A 20,683-nucleotide genomic window follows, 5' to 3' on the forward strand; every position below is an offset into this window, starting at 1 on the left:
AGAGCACAGCAGGGAGCCACCAGATGGGGAATCATGAGGGGGTGGGTGACAGGGACAGGGAGGGAAGGCTACAAGAGACAGGGAACAGCCTGTGCAAAGGCGTGGCTGTGAGAAGCAAGAGAGTCCTGAGCGGAAATCTCCAAAACTCAACATGGTAGGGCCCAGGAATGTGAGAAGGTTACAGGAGAGGTCAGGGAGAGGCAGCTAGAAGGCAGCCCTCAGCCAAGCTACTGTGAGGCTGCCATCCCCAGAAACAGTCCCATCTAGGGCCCAACAGTGCGGGTACTACAGAAAACAACATGGCAGTCCCCGAAATACCAAAGCATCACAAGACACAGCAAGTTCTACTTCTGAGATATGCACAAAATCAGGGACATCAAATATCCCATGCCAGGTTCGCTGTAACACAGTGACCACATCCAACAGTAGCTGCTACCCTGTGTCCACCATCATGAGTAAACACAATAGTGTCCACGCCATGAACTCGGACTTCAAAGGGAAGGTGGCACACTCCTGTAATCTCAGCACTTGGGGGGCTGAGGCAGGAGGATTACATCTTTCAGACCAGTTTGGATTATATAGCAAGACCCCACTCTCGGGAAAAAGGAAGGACATTTTTCTATCTGCTACAGCATGGATGAAATTTGAGGACATTTTACTAGTGAGAAAAGCTAGCTGCTGAGAGACAAACACGGGGGTGGGGGGGAGTTGCGTTCATATGAGATATTAAGGGCACACAGCAAATACAAGGAGACAGAACAGAGAATGCTGGGAGATGGCTGGGGTTAGTGAGGACACCGTCTGGATGAAAGAGTTCTGGAAATGGATGACCTACTAATGTCACTCAACTGGGCGCTTAAACATGGTTTAAATGGTAAAATTTACATCGTAAATATTTTACAATTAAAAAAAATCAAACATAATACATCAAAACGAAAGCTGCTCTCACCTGAAGACAGGAGAGAGTATGGCTGAGTCACAGCCAGGCACGGGCAGTGGAGAAGCACTGAGCAGGGACAGAGCTGTTGTGGAAGGAGAGCGAGTGTGGTACCCAAGCCAGGGGAAGTTCAGGGACCACAGAGAAAAGCTGGAGGAGGTTGACAGTAGCAACAGTTCTCCTCAGGTGACGAGGACCCACATGCTCTTTCCAAAACAAACCTACCTCTTGAGTGCCTTGTCCACCTTCCTGGCTCTATGCTGGTAGTAAAGATGGGGTTGGGGAGAGCCTTAAAAACACATGGGCAAGGGCACAGCCACAGCAGAGGCCAGCTTCCTCAGTGACATCACTAGAGCCAGCAGAGGAGACACCAGATTCCCCGTCCTCCAGGGTCAGGGTCAGGGAATGGCAGCCAAGAGTTACTTTAGAAGTGGAGGAGTCCTGAGCAGCTAGACAGTACCTTTAGAAACTTCACAATGGACAGTAGAGCCAGCTTTCCTGGGCTCCTCTCTGAGCTCACTCAGCATGAGCCCAGCCTCAAACAACACCCCCTCCCCTTAGCCTCCCACTGCACGGCCTTGTCCTATCCACATAAGTCACTCAAGTCCTAAGAGTCCAGATGTCACAAAACATCAGAAAGTGGTGGGAAGGGCCAGGCACTTGGGCCTCTGATCCCAGCTTGGCCTCTTTTTAGCCATGCGCCCTTGGCTTTCTTCCCTCAACCCCCAGGCCCCTTCGTGTTTCTGAGGATGTTCAGTAAAGTCTAATGGAACTCCAGTCAGCCCTGTGCAAACGGAAGCTGTAATCATGGATCATAAACGCACAGGCCCAGGCCCCAGACTCGACCTCCTCTAATTGCTGGCTTCTTCCTGCCCTGCAAACCGCAGCCTCCCTGCAGAGTTCAGAGCTCTCACTGCAATTCATTTCTGCCCACCGGAGTTCATGGGCACCTGGGGAAATGGCTCTTGCCAGACACACACACAAGTACATTGATGTGGGTCAGGTGGCTGATTTCTGAACGATCCAGTCTCCCTAAGTGGGAGAAGAAGGCCTGTTCAGTGCCAGGCCCTGGCTCTTGGCCTGCAAAATGGAGAAGCAGAGGTAACCGGCCCCTCCCCTCAGCCTTGAGCTGCTGCAGCCCCCAGGATAAGATGGGCCCTTAGGATGCAGGCTCTCCCCCTCCCTGACTAACCCTCTTTTATAGAACTGAGAGCAAGGACTCCAAGTAGTTTAAGCCCTTCCTACATCTCTGGCTCTCCCGGTCTGTGTGGCTCTGTACACCATGGTCACCTGTCCCTAACCAGGAACTCCCTCAGGGCAAGGGCTCTGCATTGTATCACTACTGCCATACACCCTACCTGGGGACAACACAGAAGCCCCACTTCAAATCCCCCATGCCCAGGAAGAACACTGGTGAAGTGTTTACAGTGACCTTCCACCTATAGGTATGGAGAGCATGTGTCCCAGGTCCCATCAGTCCTGAGCTTGAAGGACCGAGTCTTGAGGCCATGGCTTCTACCTAAGCTTGGCACAGTTCCTAGACTGCTTGCACTGCTTGTGGCTAGCTGTTGGCTCCTGGCAACCCGGAGGCATGGTTGTGGCCATGACACGGGCAGGGAAGGGACCGAGGGTTTCCAACAAGAAGCCTTGCCCATGACAAATCATATAGCACTGGGTTCATCCTGGCCCCAGCATGCCCTTTGCCTGGCATGATCCCTTGCTGGAGCTGGGTGGAGCCCCTTGCCTACAGCAGAGAGTGAACCTGAATGGACCCCATAAGACCTGGTGTGGGGTGGGGAGAGGGGGCTGGAGAAGACTTAGGATGTGACCTTGGCACCTGTCCCCTTCCATGTGTAATGCACCAGCTCCTGGTTCTGTCCTCTCCTCCCTCTGTGGCAGAACACCTTAAACAGGATGTTGTCATGTTAGTCCTTATGGCCAGATCAGCAGAATCACCCTTATACAAAGGGGGTGGGGCTTGTGGACAGTGCAGACCCTGGACCGGCCAGTAGTGTCAGCACAGCCTGGGGACCCAGGAATCTACATTGCTGGTGCTCAGAGCATTTGGCCTCTCCTTGTCTTCCTCATTTCCACCCCTGTTTTAGGGTTGGGTCCTCACTGAACACAGCCTCACAGGAACCCCAGGACTGAGAGGTCTCATGGTACCACATACAAGTGTGGTACCCACAAACACAAAAGACAGGGAGCACAAGAGGCAGATGGCACAAATGGAGCTACTCCAGAAACTCCTCCTGCAAGGGACCCTTCTCTCACCACATCGTCAAGTTCTTTTTTGAAGGTATCCCACCTCCTCCAGGCAACGTGCCAGAATTTCACTGAGGTCAGGATCTACCCACTGCCACCTTGAGTTCTTTCTCACCATGTGTAGCCAACATCTTGTGTGTCGTCCTCAATGGATAGAGACTTCTGAGAGAGGAATGGCATCCTGGCCAGGGTTTGACGCAGAAGTGACTCTGTCAGATTGTCTCAAGCCACTGTATTGACTGTGTTAGGAACCAGTTGTTTTAAGGACACTGGAGCAGCAGGATGCGGGCTACCTCTGCAGAAGGCTAAGGTCTGGGAGCCATGTCTCTTGGCAAGTGTCATATCAGCCAATGTCATGTCCATCTTGGGCACATGGCTGGAAGCCATACCCAGCTGGCCACCCGCATTAGACAAGTGCGCTGGTAGCTTGAGCAGTCCCAGATCTGAGCAGAGCCCTATAGAGACTCACTGGTGCCAGGGGGCTCAGAGTCAGAAAAAGGAGATGCCCTAGATTAGAACAGATCACCAGGGGGAAAGAGGCCCCAGAGCCCCTGGTATGAGACAAAAATCACCCCAAGATTCCAACTTATGGTCAGATGCACTCTCCAAGGTGCCAGCCATGGAGCCATAGGCCCCATTTCAAGTAAAAAGGAGGACTCACCTTTCCATGGTGAAGGTACCTTTCAGTGTATAATAGCACCATAATGTCCCTGTCTCACAATGGCTGAAAAACAGGAGCTCCTGCCTCTGAGTGCTGACTCTGTCTGTGGGAAGGGAGAAGGGATCTGGACAGAAGGCTAGCCCAATGCTGAGTATCACTTGGAAGGTTCCCCCTCGACTCAGTATGCCCTCCTGTAAAATGGGTGATACCTTAGGGAGGTGAGGCTGTTGCTTTGCTACCGATGATTCCTATGCCATATGGCACCCAGTCCATGTTCAGGGTGGGTCTCCCCTCCCCAGTAAATTCAATCTACAAACTGCCTGCCAGATGGTCCCAGGTGCATCTGCTGGGTCTCTGGACCCTATCAAGTTGATAGCAGCATTAACCAGTACAGATGGTTTGTTTCTATCAGACACAGGGCCGCCACCTTCACTGGCCTCAGAACTGGAAAAGCATGGTGGGAACCACACCATCCTGGCCTGCAGGTCTGACCCCACTGCCCAACCCTGCCTATCACATGACCTTAGGCAGGCCACACTTCATGTCCAATTGGAGCACAATACTTGCAAATGGGAGCGATGACATCACAGCACTGGGATTTGTAAGGGTTGGAGGTCATGCCTGCACATGTCCCCAGAGTGCCCAGGGCCCACGGATGCTATAAAACATAGACATTGATTGCTGAGAGATAAACAATGGCTCCCTGGGGACCCGCCCGGTCAGCAGCCAGGGTTTCTGAGGTTGCCACACCCGAGGTATATTTAGCTCTCTACTGAGGCTCTGCCAGGTAAGCCTTCCATCTGAACAAGGACGCAGAATTTCAGGACAGCAGTTAATTTCTCCTCAGTGACATGAAATGTGTTCCTGCATGGGAGCCCCTCTTTCGTTTATAACCACAGATGAACTCATCAGCAGAGATCACAGCACACAAACATTTGGGTTCCTGGGCTGGCGGCCTGCCAGGTGTTACTCAGAGCCCGAGCTCTGCAGTGAGTGTAGAATACCAGGCATGGGTAGGGAAGTCAATGGCTGCTCTCTAGGGGAGCGTCCTTGAGATCAGTCTGAGCAAAACTGTCACTCACCCAGCCTTGAAATGAATCAGCTTAGAGAAGCTGAGAAGCAAGGAGCTAGGAGTAAAGGAAGAGTTCTCATCGTGCCTTTACCTCTTGATGGATTTCCCTCAGACGTACTTGTTGTAAACACCTTTCTAAGACAGCACTGTGTACAAACATATCCTGAAGTCTGCACTGATCATTGACACTGACAGGCGGTCTACTTACACCTCAGTATCACTTTATAAAATATTGTATAATATTACATAAAGTGTATAATATTGCATCCTTGATCAGAAGTTCTTAGAGTGGTCCAGAGACTCATAGTCGTCCCCAAGAAGTTCTTAGGGCTTACTGAGGTCAAGACCATTTTGCTACTAAGACTAGAATGTTCTGGACATTGGATGATGCTATGGTTAGGATACCATGGTGGTTTGAATGGAAATGGCTCCTTAGGGTCATAGGGAGTGACACAATTGGGATGTGTTGGAGTAGGTGTAGCCTTGTTGGAGGAAATGTGTCGCCAAGGGTGGGCTTTGAGGTTTCAGAAGCTGAAGCCATGCCTAGTGAGTCACTGTCTCTTCCTACTGCGTGGGGGTCCAGATGTGGCCCTCTCAGCTACTTCCCCAGCACCATGTCTGCCCACAGGCTTGCATGCTCCCTGCCATGATGATAATGGACTGAACCTCTGAACTGTAAGCCAGCCCCTGTTAAATGTTGTCCTTTATAAGAGTTGCTGTGGTCCAGCAATAGAACCTTAGCTAAGACAGATACTGAGTGTTCTCGAAAGGAGCGTGTGTTCAAGGCTTATGGCCCAAGGTGGTCCTATGGGGAGGAGGAGCCTTATGAGATGTGGCCCAGAGGGAGGTCCTTGGATCACTAGGGTTGATCTCCTGTCTTCATTTCTTGTCCTGCCAATGTGATAAAATCTCTGACAAAAGCAACTTAAGGGTTGACTTAAGTTGGATCTGGCTCAAGGCACAGACCATCCCAGCAGGAGGTCAAGGCAGCAGCAGCAGGGGCTTAGGAATTAGGAAACAGAGAGATGTGTGAATGTTAGTGCTCAGCTCACGTTCTCTGTCTTACACAGTCCAGGACACCCCTAAGGTGGGTCTTCCCACCTCTACTGGCACAGATGACCCCCACAGGCCCACGTCCCAGTAACCAGCCCAGCCTTTGAAGCAGGCAGTGAAGCCCCAACCTCTCTGCTTCCTCTTGCCTCACGCCTGTGAGGGGAGCAGTGTTTCTGCCACACATGCCCAACCATCACCATCAACAACATCAGGGGACTAAAAACAGTGGTTCTGCCCAATGAGGGTCCTGATCCTTCTGAAACTCCAGATCCAGATAGGTATGTTCTTCTATTCATAAGTTAAATGTCGTTGGGTATTTTGTGATCCCATCAGAAAGCTAACAGAATTGTACTAGAGGCTATTGACTGTGAGTGTACTGAGGCAAGAGGAAGAGCCTATGGGCTGAGCAAAGGGTCTGGAGGCATCTGGAGGAATGGGCTAGAGGAGATCCTGCAAGCTGTTGAAGAAGCTCAGAGAGAGATCCTGAAGAACTCAGAAGATCAGGATGCTACGGGAAATGTGCACAGTGGAGTCTCTGCTGAGGACGATTTACCCAGAAGTGGGCAAGTGGCCTCTCTTGCCTTATCTCAGTAAGGAATATGGTTGTATTTTTCAATGTCCTGACAGCATTTGAGAGGACAGGCTAGTTTATCTGACAGAAACCATGTCATGGCCACACAACAGTCAGGCTTTGGCATGGACAGCACAAGCTGGAGCGTGGACACTGCTGGCTGCATTTAGCCAGATTTACAACAAGAATGAGGAGCAAAGAGGAGCAAAGAACTTTGGAAAGTTCAGCTTGGGCAGAAGGACCCTGTGTCAAATTTTAACTGGAGGGTATGGCTGCTAACTCCTAGGCACAATATGCTCAGGGCTCCTGAGAGATAGCCAAGTGTCTACAGAAGTTACCACAGGTACAGAGAACAGAAACAAACAAGGCAAAAATGCCTCAGACAACTTCCAGGACAGAATGCTTTCTTGAAAGGGCACCAGAGTGCCCTGTGTACACCAGCTCACCTAAGTTGGGCAAACAAGGCACCCAGAAGTCATTGTAGCAGCCATGGTCCAAGCCAGCCCTGAAACAACTCCTTGTGCTCACAGATCTCTGACTGTCCATGGGATGCTGGCTTCACGGAGGTGCAGAATGTGGGGTTCTGGGTCAGAATGGCTTTCACTGGCATGGCAAAGGAAGGTCCAAAAAGGCTAGGCCAAAGCTACAGGACTGGAATTTCTGCAAACAGTCCCAGGAGCTGCTGAGAGAAGCTGCAGATAACATATAAACCCATTGGAGAGAGACTGTGAGTTACAACCAAGGCTGGAGTGGTGGAATTGCCTAAGCCCTCGGGGGCAGGGGAGACTGCATCCTTCTACAGTTTACCTCAGATATTGGCCATGCAGTTTTAGGGTTTCATGTCTGTGCTGCTGTGCTTGGGTCTTGCATTAGGCCAATACCTCCTATTTTCCTATTCCTACATTTCAAATAAGAATGTTTACCTCAGAAAGTATAATTTTCTTTATTGTCCTTTAAAAATAAACAAACAAAAAAACCAAAAACAAAAAACAGGGACTCACAGCTTAGACTTTTTGAGTTCAGAGGTCTTGAACTCTGACTTTTCATTTGGTTTTGCTGTTTTTATTTTCATTTTTGACTTGCAAGAAGCAGTAGGACAAAAGAGACATGTTGGGTCTTGGGATTGGAGGGGTGCAGTCTGCACCCTGAGGTGGATATAAGGCTTTGCATCATGCAGAAATGCTATAATCTGGTTTTTAAAATTTCTCTAAGGCTTCAGTAAGGAAGGCTAGGTCCTCAGGTAGCACTATTGGGAGGTGGTGGCATAATCTTAAGGAGGTATGGCCAAAGGGAGCACTGGGAGTGTCCTCAAAGCACACAGTGGGATCCCAGCCTCTTCCTCATCCTCTTTTGCTTTTCTGTCATGAGGTGAGCAGAATTACCCTGCCACACACTCCCACCATTGTACCCACACCCCAGTAGAGGCCTGAGAGTCCTGGGAGCCCTGTAAGGAGGAGCTCAGAAGCATTTTCTGTTTAGAAGTGATTGCCGCAGGTCTTTTCCGCTGCTGACAGGAGCTGACAGTCACCCTCCCTGTCTCCAGACTGCAGTGGAGTTTTGCAGAGGCTGCACATGTGATGTCACAATCATGGGACCAGACATCAGAGTCTGGTCACTGTGAATCCAGGTGCTAACGAGATTCACAGATCTGCAGAGCGACTCTGCACTTGTTAACTATGCTCCTGGGTTCACACAAGAGCAGCTTATTACACTTTTAATTAAACAACCTTAAAAAAATTCTGTGTTTTAATTTCTATCTCAGCAAATATTCTTAAGAGCAAGCCACATACAAGTTCTTAAAGCAGGGTCTTAGGGCCTGGAGGCCTGGGAGATCCTGTTGAAACAGACGTTGGCTCTCTTGGCCTGTGATCTCTGACCGGACACATCAGTTGATGACATAGTCCTCCCTCTGTTGTGGCTTCTGATGCCCAGCCTCCAGTCATACTGGGAGCAACACCTCCCTGGCATCTCCCAAGGCAGCACCCCGCTCTCAGGAGTCCTGAGTACTTAAGGCTCAGTGTGTTTCCCTAACTGCTTCTAAGAGACAGCCATGTCCCCCGGCTATCGAAATGGCTCAGGGCACACCGAGTGTTTACATTTAGTGAATCAAGAGAAACAGCCTTCACCCTATGAAAAGTTACATTGTCAGACTATAGGTATAAAGAAGTGTCCACTCCAGCCACAGAATGTTCCAGAAACAGTACTGACTGACTAATGATCTCCAAAAGATGTCATTTTCCTTCTTGAAATATCTGGCAATATGATACTCGTGTGGATATTAGGGTTTTGCGGTGTGGTTAAGGTGCCGTGAAGTTAAAACCCATGTCGTCCAGGATTGTCTGGGGGACACACCAGCTGTCCTTATGAGAAGGAAGCAGAGGGAATTTACACAAGCAGGTCACGTGGGAAGATGGAAGACACAGTTGCAGGCCTGGTGCGGCTACAAGCCATGGAATGCAGACAGCCATCAAAGCAGAAACAGGCATGTATTAACTAACTTAGAGACTGTGGGAGGCACAACTACACACCAGCCAGGCTTGACCACTGGTCTCCCAGGCTGCTAGTGGACACATCTGTTCTATCCCAACCCTCCATAGGGCTAGAGGGGACAATAGCCAGAGTGCTCCCCTGGGCCACGGCTCTGTGTTACATTTTCCAGGTGACCGAGAAGGTCCCGACTACAGATCATGTCCCAATGCCACCAGCATCTAGAGCCAGCCAGGTCCCATGTGCGACAGAGGACACAAACAGCCTCAAACCCAAGGGGCTCAGGGGTGAGAAAAAAGATCATCCCCAGCCCCAGCTGTGCCTCACCTCACCCTGGGAACACAAAACCTCAGTGAAGGATTTCATGTGGCTTCTATCCTCAGAAGTGCCAGGGACACATTCAGCCCCACACCAGTGTAGGAAGAGCTTCCTGGAAGAATGATGCTCAAATGGACACTACGGATGTCCATTAAAACAAGATCCTGCCCTCCCCATGGGGGAAATGGTTTGGGGTGGATGTGGAGGAGGACTTCAGGGGCAGCAAGGCTGGTTCTTCTGACCCGTCCAGAAAGGATCTGCTTGCCCTGGTGGCCTCCCACATCCTGTGGCTCCTGACCCTTCCTCCATATTTGAAGCCAGTGTCCCAGAAGGTCCCCTCCTTGTCTGTTCTGGTTGTCACTTTCCCATCTCTTCTGACCTGCCTCTCACCAACGAAGACCCACCTGGTTAACCCAGAATCATGTCCCCACGGGAGGGCCCTCATTTACTCACATCTGAACACTCCCTCTGCCCATGTAAAGCTGACACAGTGACAAGTTCCAAAAATTAGGACAGGAGGCCCCCGGGATCCGGGATCCAGTCCTCACATTGTCTGCGAAGAAGCATACCAGAGAGGGTCAGTAACAGCCCTGGGTTGCACAGCAGACAGGACTTGACCTGAGTCCTCAGCAGGGAAGTCCGTGGGTTCAAAGCCAAGGAAGGAGGCAACAGTGTAAATAACAGAGTGGGAGGCTCTGTGGTCATGTGCAGCTGGAGCAGGCCAGAATTTCAGTGGAAAAGCAGACAAAGTCCAGATTGGGGTGGGGTAGGGGGCAGGGAGAAGGCAAGCAGGGCGAGTAGTGGAGACAGAGGCACTGTGACTGAAGACTTCCAGAGCATCCTGGAACAGCTCTGAGATTAACTAGGGGCCGAGTTTGACTCTTGGAAGAAAGGAAGCTTCAACCAGGCTGAGGCTAGACCAAACCTAAGCTCTGCCAGAAACACTAGGTGACAACACTCTCAAGGTGACTCCTCCCCTTACTCACCCCCCTCTCTTCTTCCTTCTCTCTCTATTCTTCATCCATTTCCCCTTCCCTTCTTACCCCCTTCCCCCTTCCTTTCTCCTCTTCCTCCTCCTCCCCCATGTCCTCCCCGCTAGTGTAACTCACCTGTCCCTTCCCCCTTCACCTCTCCCTTCTCACCCACTGCCCTGCCTACCTACACCTGTATCTTCCTTCTCCTCTGGGAGTTTTGCTCCCTGGACCCAGGACAATGTGGGATTTAAGCTCCTCAAACCAACCCTGTTCCTAGAGAAGTCACAGTCCAGGACAGACAGTTGATCGTGACCCTTTCACAGGGGTCACCCAAGACCATTGGAAAACACAGATATTTACATTATGATTCATAACAGTAGTAAAATTACAGCTGTGAAGTAACAACAAAATAATGTTATGGTTGGGGGGGGGGTTGTCACCACAACATGAACTGTATTAAAGGATCACAGTGCCAGGAAGGTTGAGGACCACCGGGCTAGGAGAAAGACCCCAGCTTCCTCAGGGGGCTGTGAGAGTATTAATATGTTCCCAGGGTGTTGCAGAAGAATCAACCCCATCACCATCACCTGTGGTAATGTGATGAACCCCCCCCCATCCCAAGGCTCCCTTCTGCCTCTCCCCCAACATTATCTCCCTCCAGCTTTCTAGGGTCCCCTCCTGATTAACCAGAAGCTCCACCTCCCTCCTGTACCCACTCATAACTGAAGCCAAGACCATTAAGGACAAAGTACTGGAATGTCACAAGTTATCTTAGCGACAATCAAGGCAGTCCTTGCTGGCATCTTGTGTCTAGTAAAGCATCAATGGAAGAGGGGGCTTGAAGCTGTCATTTGCCATATCAGATCCTGAAAGTCTCAGAGAAGCGTATGTACTCTGCGTGCAGAGGGGCCAAGCATGAGGCAGGACCCTACTGTACCCATTCACTCTTCCAGAGCCAAGTGTCAAGGAGCCACCTCCCCTGTCAGGAACACTGTCAGGGAGAGGCTTGGAGGCACTGAGAAGGATTCTGAGGCCCGCTGTGTCCTGAGGACAAACTGCTGCAAGCTCTATGCCAGTGTGCTGCCTCACAGCTTCTCCCTGCTGCTGTGTATCAAGACCCCAAGGCCTAGAAAGCTCAACTCGGGAGGCGTGACTCAACACAGCATACCATGCCTCTGCCTCTGAGGATAAGCCGATGCACTGACTGGAAACTCCCTAGAGAGCAAAGATGTAAACAAGTCTGGGGCGGTTCTGGACCAAGAAGCAGTTTAAAAAAAAAAAAAAAGGCATGTTGCAAAATGACTTCGGAGGTAAGCTGACTTCGAGCAGAGGATAAGTTTGGGTGTTCCCGAGTGGGGCAGGATGTTCCAGATGTTTCTGTACGCCCGCTTCCAAGTACTTGCCAGGTCTGGATGAATCCCCTGAAGCAGGTGCTGACTCTGTCTCACAGGTGGGCAAACTGTGGCCAAGGGCAGTTGAAGGAGCACCTGTAACAGTGGGGCTAGAGTCCCACTGTGCCAAGGGGCCCCTATGCTCTCCACAGAGTACAGACTGCCCTCAGACTGGGAACTCTTCAGCCATGGAGCAGGTGGCATGAGACCCCTGATACAGCATTCACACAGTACCTGCTTGGGACACACCAGTTCACCAGCAACCAAAAGCCCCCAGGTGGAGAGCATCTAGGACCAGCCCCCATGCTAAGCCAGAGAGCAGACATGAGGGTCTCAGACTAAAAGCCCACCCCACACCTGCCCTAATCCTTCCCACCAAGCCAAAAAGGCAGTTACTGAAACTCAGATTTTCTCCTCCCTGTCAGGCTCCTGGGTCCCTCCACTTCCAGATCCTAATCCTAACCAAAGCATGAAAGCCAAAACTTCCCCAGAAGGTGACATGGTGAAGAGGTCAGATGAGGAATGCTGGTAGCCCATTTACTTGAACTGGTATCAGCCTCAGAAACAGATGTCCTGTTCATGCAGGATCACACACTCCAAGGTGACCCTGTTATTGCACGCAAGTACACAAAGTCACAAGGAGGGACAATAACTTGCCTTAAGGTAGACCCTGGCAGGGCAGGACAGGGGAAACCAGAAGAGATCTGAGTGTAATGACTGCCTCCTTCAAGTAGACAGGAAACTCTGGAGGGTCAAGGCATGCATGCATGCTGTAGGTATCTGAGACAGGGGTCAATGTTGAACTTGGAGTCCAGGGTATCTATAGGGAGCATTGAGCTGCTCATTGTAAGAATTCCTCTCTGTGATCAGAGCTGTCAAAGTATGGACCAATGACCCCAGCGAGAGAAGGTAGAGGAGGCCACTAGAGATGTGCACCAGCAAGCCCTGTAACTGGGAAGTTGGAGCATAGCTCTCTGTCTCAGGTGAGAAGACAGGTGCAGACGCCTCAAAGAAGCTCTGAGGTAAGCTCCAGGGTCGGACCTATGCACACAAAGCAATCATCCACACATCACCAGGCAACAGAAACTTCCCCAGCTGTTGGCCAGGGCACCCAGGTGGAGAAGGGCCAGACACAATCCACTTCATCGGGGAGACACAGGGCAGCTGGGGCTGTGCCAGCCTCCCTGGGGTTCAAATTCCAGTTCCTCCACTTACCAATTTTACGATACCAGGTAACTGCTGGTACCTGCAAGGCCTCAGTTTCCCCTCCGTGCGGGGGAACCCCAGCGCTAGACATATGAGGTATGAGGAAGATATAAGAGAAAGCAGATCTCTGGTCTGGCCCAAGGCCCTGAAGAAGCACCCTGTGAGCATGGTTACTGAAGTGACATATAAGCCTGTCTGTCCTACCTGGGTGCTGTGGATACCCTAGAAGCCCTGAGCTGTGTGGAGGTGGAAATATTCCCTGAGTAAACAGAGATGAGGCACTCGAGTTACTCTGCCAGGGACCAGCAGCCTCGGGGCTCTAAGCAGCAACTTGGTTGTAGCCCAGCGTGCTTGAAGTAGCCTAGCAGCCCCCATCACAGCACATGATAGTGACTAAATCCAGGAGCTGGCACTGCCTGTCACAATGTCTTCCTGCTGTGGCTATTCTACCTGCTCTTTGAGGCTCTGTCAGGCAGCTGGCAGTGGTACCTAGCACCCTTGGTCCCCCAAGACCCTGACACATGATCAGGGAAATATAGAGGACAGCAGAAGGAAGAGGCCAGCCCAGGAGTCCTGATTCCAGGAATGGTCTTCCCACACCTCCTATGAGGCTCATAGAGCCCACAGGAAAGCACAAGGAAGGGCTCAGGGCGTCCATGCAGAGAACAGCCACAGACTCTAGATCAGGGTGGGCATGGGGCCAGCATCCATGTCTCCCAACAGCTGCCAGTGTCAGCAACTGTGGCCTGGACTGGCCCTGAGAATAGACAGTGCCCCCTTTTAAAGGGCCAGTGACAGGATGGGGCCTTCCTCAGGGCTCACCTTCCTCCCCCTCCCCCGCTCAGAGCTCTACAGTGTGCTGGGCAGGTGGTTTAGTAGCACTTAAAGGGTCACGGGACACTCTCTTTCCTGGGATATCAAAGGACTTCCCAAGATCTCATCAACATCAAACCTGATTCTAGAAGATACAAAACTACCTCATTATCAGAAACTTAATTTGGGATAGCTAGCTTAGACATTAACACTGATCATCACAGGAAAAAAAGGTCATGTTGGGGTTACAGGGTATACGGAGCCAGAGAATGCCAGTCCATGTTCCTCAGAGTCCTGGCGAGATGGGACTCCTGACACATTTCAGGATTAGGGGGCTTCCTCTCTGTTACACCTGACCCACCGCGGGGTTGTTAGGGGAGATGGGACGCTGTACCTTCCTGTGCATGCTTGGCTCTATCCAGCGGTGGATGATGCGTAAGCGCATAAGCAGTCGGAAGGGACCTGAGGATGCTGTGGATGTTCCCACAGCAACACAAGACAACGAGGCCTGGAGAAGGACAGGCACCCATCCAGAGTCAAGGACAGTGCTTTATGCGGCCAGAAGCAGCCTGGCACTCTAACGATGGCCCTTTGTGCTCTGTGTGAAGGGTAGTGATTCCTGCAGTGTGGAACATCCTCTTTCCCTGCATCACCACTCCTAGAACCAAAACATCTCTGCCTCCTGCTTTCCACTCTGTATCTCATTACAGAGAAGAGCAGGCAGTAAGTGGCTGTCAGATGCTGCCTCAGCCACGCCGGCCATTTTCTGGCTGAGGCTTTCTTCCCTGTGTGGTAGAGTTGAGATCACAAAGGGATGTGCTGTTTCACACTCCCCTGCTACTATTTATTTATTTATTTATTTATTTATTTATTTATTTATTTATTTATTATTTTATTTCTGATGTGTACAAGTGTTTTGTCTGCATGGGTACCTGTGCACCACCTGTGTGCCTGGTGTCTGAGGAGGCCAGAAGGGGGCACCAGATTCCCCTGGAACTAGAGTTACAGATGGTTATAAGCCACCAAGTGGCTGCTGGGAATCAAACCCTCAACCTCCGGAAAAGCACCAGTAAGTACTCTCAGTCATCTCTCCAGCTCCCCTCTGCTGTTTCTTAATGAGATCGGTTTTCCTAAGCATTTTCTGCTAACACTGAGGGGCCATCGTATGGATTGTTAATGCCTTCCAAAGCCCACCTAGGATGCATGTTTCAAGAAACTGATCATTTCCTCAAGTTCTCGTTTGCTGCAGCCTCAGAGCCTAGAGCACCGCAGACACACAGTAGGCACTTTGTAAATATTTCCAAGATGGAAGTATGAGGGTCAGCATTCTTTGTTTCCCACCTTGGCTGGTGACCCGCTCTGCTGTGTCAGTGGTACCCCAGCAGACGGCTTGTCTGCTGCCCACTCCTGGGCTAGGAGGAGCGAGTGCCACATTCCAAGTGTATTAGAGTGCCAGGCTGCCCCTGGATGTACAAAGCACTGTCCTTGACCCTGGATGGGTGCCTGTCCTTCTCCAGGCCCCGATGTCCTGTGTGGGGGTGGGTACATCCGAAGCATCCTCGGGTCCCTTCCAGCTGCTTACACAGCAGCCACAGGAGTGATTGGTGGCTGAGCCAGGCGGCCAGTCCTTCACCTGTTATGAGCTGAATTCTCACCGTGCACTCCTGACCCCAGCACCTTAGACTGTCTGTATGTGGAGACAGGGCTTTGGCAGAGGTCATCAGGATGAAATGAGGTCACTTATGTACCCTCATCTAAGCAGCATGGTGTCCTTGGAAGAAGAGGATTTCAGGACACAGACACGCAGAGGGACAACTCTGTGAGGACACAGGAAGGGGATGCTGTCTACAAGCTAAGGAGAAAGAAACCAATCTGCAGATGCCTTGATCTTGGTTGTTTTGGCTCCCGGATTATCCAAAAAAATAGATTTCTCTCATAAAGCTCCCTGGTCTGTGGCACTTAGTTACAGAATAACACACACACACACACACACACACACACACACACACACACACACATCTCTACCTCAGCTCAGCCAGGTTCATCGCAGCCTCCAGGTCCATGTAGGCTTAGCAAGTACACAGGTCCCAGTACTCAGGACCCAGTGCATGGTGGCAGAGGCAGCACAGGGTCCATCACACCCACTCCTGATTCCCAGCCCCCTTATCCCACTGTGGCCACCCGGGCTGCAGTGCAGCCTGACTCCCAGCACCACCTTACGGGCTCACTTTACACTGCACACACAACTGTAGAGGTTCCCTCCATACATCTGGGGAAACTGAGGCACAGAGAACGGCACGACTAGTCCGCTGGATTTAGGACAAGACCAGGTGTCGTGGAACACCATCTCCTTCTGCCTCGCTGTGGCACTCTGTAAGCCTTTCCCTGGTCACTTGAAACCAACAGGCAACCACAGCTAGGGTAGCATCCACAGGCCTCAGTGACACACCAGAACTAGCATTGGAGCAGCACTGTGCTGTCATACCCCAGTGGCACCCACTCTGTCCTCACCATAGTTGGGAAGGAATTCCTAGCCAAGGGCATAGTAAAGGTTTCCAGGAGCTCCCATTGCTTGCTCATCTGAACACAGGTTAACCAGGATCACTCCCTGACACTTGTCTGTGCCAGGTTCCAGGATGGTGCCAGCCATTCCTGGGGTGGCCCGGTGAAGTCTTTCCTTGTTGACAGTGAAAGCTCCTGACCTGCCTATGGATACAGCAGCCACACCCTGGGGCCCATGTGTCCATTCTCCTCCTGTAGATGAGGGTGAGCCCCTGCTGTGTATGCTGCCCAAAGCTAAGACATGATCCACAGGTGGGCCAGACAGCACTTGTGCTCTATCTCCAAATGGAGCCCAGAGCACCCAGAACGGCGATGACCATTCACACTCCTGGGGGGCTGCTGCGTGCAGGGGTTTTCTGCTCAGAGGGGAACCGAAGTTCCAAGAGAGCAGGCCAAGACTGGGAATGTGTCCCAGTGTAGACCATCGGACACCCATCAGAGTTCAAAACCCAGTCTCCTTGCCATGACCATCCCAGCCCTCCTCCCCTGGGGACAAAAACTACACATGCAAGAAGGAGTGGGCACCCACGCTTGCTCCTGATTACAGGAGAGCCAGAGGTATCAATTATGGTCTGAAAGCATGAAATTAACCCGCACACACCCAGCCATTATCCCCACCGCCATCAGATAAATGTCTGGAGGTACTGCCAAGTCTGAGGATGCCTTTGCCTTACACCCACAGGTAACAAGTTGGCCATCTCGGGAGGGCTCCCATACCACTTGCTCTCAGTTACTCTCAACATCCACTGCAGAAGTCCCTCCTTCCTTGGCTAGGAGGGAGAGGGGACAGTCCCCTAAGATGAGGTACTCCAGGCTGGAGCCTACAGTAACCTGCCCCCAAGCTCATTCCCTCCCTGTCCACTTTCTCCTAGAGGAAGCTGCTGTATCCATTGGTTTATGCAATGTAACCAAGGGCCACAATGCTATCAGTAGCAACTTGGGCTTGGGGGGAAGCATGCTGGAGTCAGGGAACCCTGGGTTCAAATCCCTATCACTTGTCAGAGTTCAAGTCATTGAAGTCTGGTCATCCCACGGCTCCTGAAAATGGAGGCCAGACCCTTTCTCCTGAGGAGTGAAAGGATCAGCCCTCCCAGCAAGCCGCACTCTTGAGGCTGTCAGATGGGTGCATTCTGAGGTGATTCTGAGGCCTTCCAGCTCTAGATCTCAGTTTCCCTCTGAGCACAAGCGCTGCTGGGTTGCAGGGATGTGGGATTTTCCAGCATCACACAGAGGCGGTCAGATCTCTGTAGGTGGGTGCGGCGGGAGAGGTAGGGCTGAGACGCTCAGGACTGAAGGGCTAGAAGGACACAGCGCACAGACAGCTCCGGGACTGACACACATACAGGCTCTGGCACTCAGATCTGCAGCAGCGAACCTAGGGAGCTCAGGGTCTGCCAGACGCCACCACCCAGGCTCTGCGGGAACCGCGCAAGGGCGGAGTCCCCTGCTGCAAAGCTCCGCCTGTCATCACACCTCTCTTCACGGTTAGGACTGCAGCGGCGACCCAGGGCTCCTTACTGGGACCCGGATCCCTTTACTGAAGCAACCTGGGACCCCACGAGAGGCAAGGAGTGAAGCCTGCCAGACAACCCTGGCAGCCACCCTAGCTGGCACGGTGGGAAGGGATTCCGGCTTACGCAGCTCCGCGCCCCCGGCTCAGAGATAGAGGCTGCCGGCCGGCCTTTCGGGGCTGCACACCCTGGAGAAAAAAAGTTGGGTGGAGCCGCTGGGCTCAGGAATTAGCTAGAGAAATTGGCTACGCACTGCAGGTATACCTAGTCCTCGAGACCCTACCGGGGTTGCAGCTATGAGCCTACGGATCACCGGTCGCAGCTCTCACCTGCACTCATGTCAGCGGCAGCTCCCAGTAGGGTGGTCCCCGTGCTGCGACAGCCCGAGGACTGGGCCGGCAGGTGCGGCGCTGGCACGATCCTCAGCACGCTTGAGGCCAGCGGCTCGGCGCACACAGTACCCGCTGCCCGCAGAGCCACCGCAGATCGGGGCTCCCGCCCCGCCCCTTTGCCCCGCCCCTCATCTAGGTCCCGCCCCTTGTCGAGCTGCGGGAGGGTCGCATCCTGGGAAGTGTAGGCGCTGTGCCCCCGCCGCCCGCCTGCGCGCCACCGCAGTTGGACGTGTGGACTACAAGTCCCGGCAGGCTGTGTGTTCCGCTCAGGCGCAGACTGGTGGTAGCGCAGGTACCCTCCCGCACCTGCTCCTAGAGCTCTGCAGAGCTGTCAACACGGTCTAAAGGAGGTGTGTAGGACTGTAGCTCATCTCAGCACTGGAATCTCAAAGAAGGACGCCCAAGAGAAAGCGATCTTGGAGCAACTCTACTGGAGTGATGGAGCCGACCTTCCCTTCCTTCCCAGTGAATATAAAAGGGGAAACTGAAGCAGGAGAGCGAGGCAGGAACAGGATTTAATGAAACACACACACACACCCGGGGCGAAGTCTGAACGGGTTGGGATCCAGATGCAGGTGTCTGAACTCCAAACTAGGCTGTTGGCAACCTCACCTTATGCCCCAGGCGTCGCTCTTACGGCTCGGCTGACGCTAGGTAGTGAACACTGAGGAGGCACTGGCACATCCTACCCTCTCGCCATCCTGCCCACACGGTAATCGATTTCCCTTGTGACGTCAGGCGTCCAGTGCAGGGCGTGGAAACAGACTGAAAGGAAAGTCGGCATAAGGAGGCGCAGGTGGATCCTGTCTCGTGTCGGTGGTGACAACAGGTGGGCACAAGAGACTGGAAGGAGCCAGCCTAAAGAGATGAGAGAGCATGGATTCACGGGGCCCAGAATGAGAACATAGGATCTGGGCTCTCGCACTGCATGAAGAGGCAAAGGCCAGGGACGTTTTGGCCCGGGTCAGGGCTGTTCCAAGTACTACTGAGGCAGAAGCAGAAATTCTTCCCCAGTGATCAGTATTGTCCATCTATTTCAAAGGGGACCAGGAGGCCAGAGGCTCTAGTAAAAAGCAGAAGCCCCGAGGGAGCAGCACATTCCTTTTTCCATTCTGTAAACCAAGAGGCTGCTGGCAGCTGTGCTTACAGCCACAGACGCCCACAACAAAACGGGGCTGCCTCCGGGATCTCTTGCCCCGAAAACGTGCTGATGGAAACAGGCCTCTACTTGCTCCAGAAATGTGTTTTGCCTCCACCTGCCTCCATCCGTTAGACCTAAGGGCAGTCCCTATCTTTTAGGATAGTTCTTAAGACCTTGTGAGCTTATGCTTGTGAATCCCAGAATCCACTGAGACCCTTGAGTGTTCTGACACTATTCTTCTCACAGGCCTGAGACAGCCAGTGGAGAAATAGTTACTGAAGAAACCTGGGGAAGACAGGACGGATACTGTTCTCCAGGTTTAGTCCTTTGAGAAGCTACTCGTTTTTCCTGTCTCTTGCCTGGGGCCAAAGTACCAGCATCTCTCTCTCTCTCTCTCTCTCTCTCTCTCTCTCTCTCTCTCACACACACACACACACACACACACACACACTGGTTACACGGACTGGTAAAGACAGTGGGGGTGTTGGCTGTGATGTCTTCCCCTCTGGTGGAGGCCACTGTCACACTTGGCAGAAGCCCTACGAGTCAGGCAGCCTGTGCTTATAGACTGGTCTCAGAGCTCAGCATGCCATGGCCTGTAACTTCTAGAGGAATTGGCATATCCCTCTGAGAAGACACTTTCCAACACACGGGGGCTGAATGATCCAGCACAATTCTTTTACAAGGGCAGGATCGAAGACCCATACATAGGTCCTGGTCCCAGTGACCCAGGTGGTTGATAACCAAGGTAGGACTGATCCAGTTGCGGCTTTTCAATGCACAGAACCCGGCAGGGCTGGGTTTGACTTGTGGTAAATCAGTCTATTTGAATATATTAAGCCAGACCTTTGTTCTGAGTCTGCAGGGCTGTGACCTATGGGTGACCTCAGACACTGGCTTTCTCTCAATGCCTCCGCTTCCGCACCTTCCCCATCACAATGAATACCCGTGGGTTAAATTAGTAAGTAGTACAAGGAACACTGCTCAAAGCTGCTAGCCTAGAGCCAATGCTGAATAAACAATAGTCACGAGGACGGCGACTATTGACAGGTAGATGTAGCCATCACCCGCTTCCAAACATGGCCCACTCGGATCCATTCATGACTGCGGTCAACAATGACTTAGGAAAACCAAGTCCAACCATTAAGTGTTGCAGAGTTCCACTGCAGCTGTTTGAGCAGCCTGCCTGTAGAGGGAGCCAGAGGCTTCAAAGAGCACACGGGAGGCTCTGCACCCATAACTGCCAGAACACAGCACTCTAACTGACCGCTGAGACTCGGACAGAAGCAGATAAAATGTGGGAGACACCGTCTTGAATATCTAGCCTCC

At 52.1% G+C, this 20,683-nt stretch overlaps 1 protein-coding gene across 35 annotated transcripts in view; it reads right to left on the bottom strand.

Annotated features, from left to right (window-relative positions):
- Positions 1 to 18,318, bottom strand: part of Ablim2 (actin binding LIM protein family, member 2) — a 124,967-nt gene extending 106,649 nt beyond the window's left edge. For 33 of the 35 annotated variants that reach the window (XR_015636745.1, XR_015636739.1, XR_015636732.1 and 30 more), the window contains exon 1: positions 18,151 to 18,309. Coding sequence is in view for 12 of the 35 variants with exons in the window: in XM_087583854.1 (XP_087439980.1) it covers positions 18,151 to 18,160 (10 nt within the window). In the remaining 23 variants the exon portion in view is untranslated. 35 annotated transcript variants of the gene reach the window in all.
- Between the last annotated feature and the right edge of the window lie 2,365 nt (positions 18,319 to 20,683).

Source organism: Rattus norvegicus, chromosome 14 (assembly GCF_021556685.1).
Source record: "Rattus norvegicus strain SHRSP/BbbUtx chromosome 14, alternate assembly SHRSP_T2T, whole genome shotgun sequence".
Classification (NCBI taxonomy): Eukaryota; Metazoa; Chordata; class Mammalia; order Rodentia; family Muridae; genus Rattus; species Rattus norvegicus.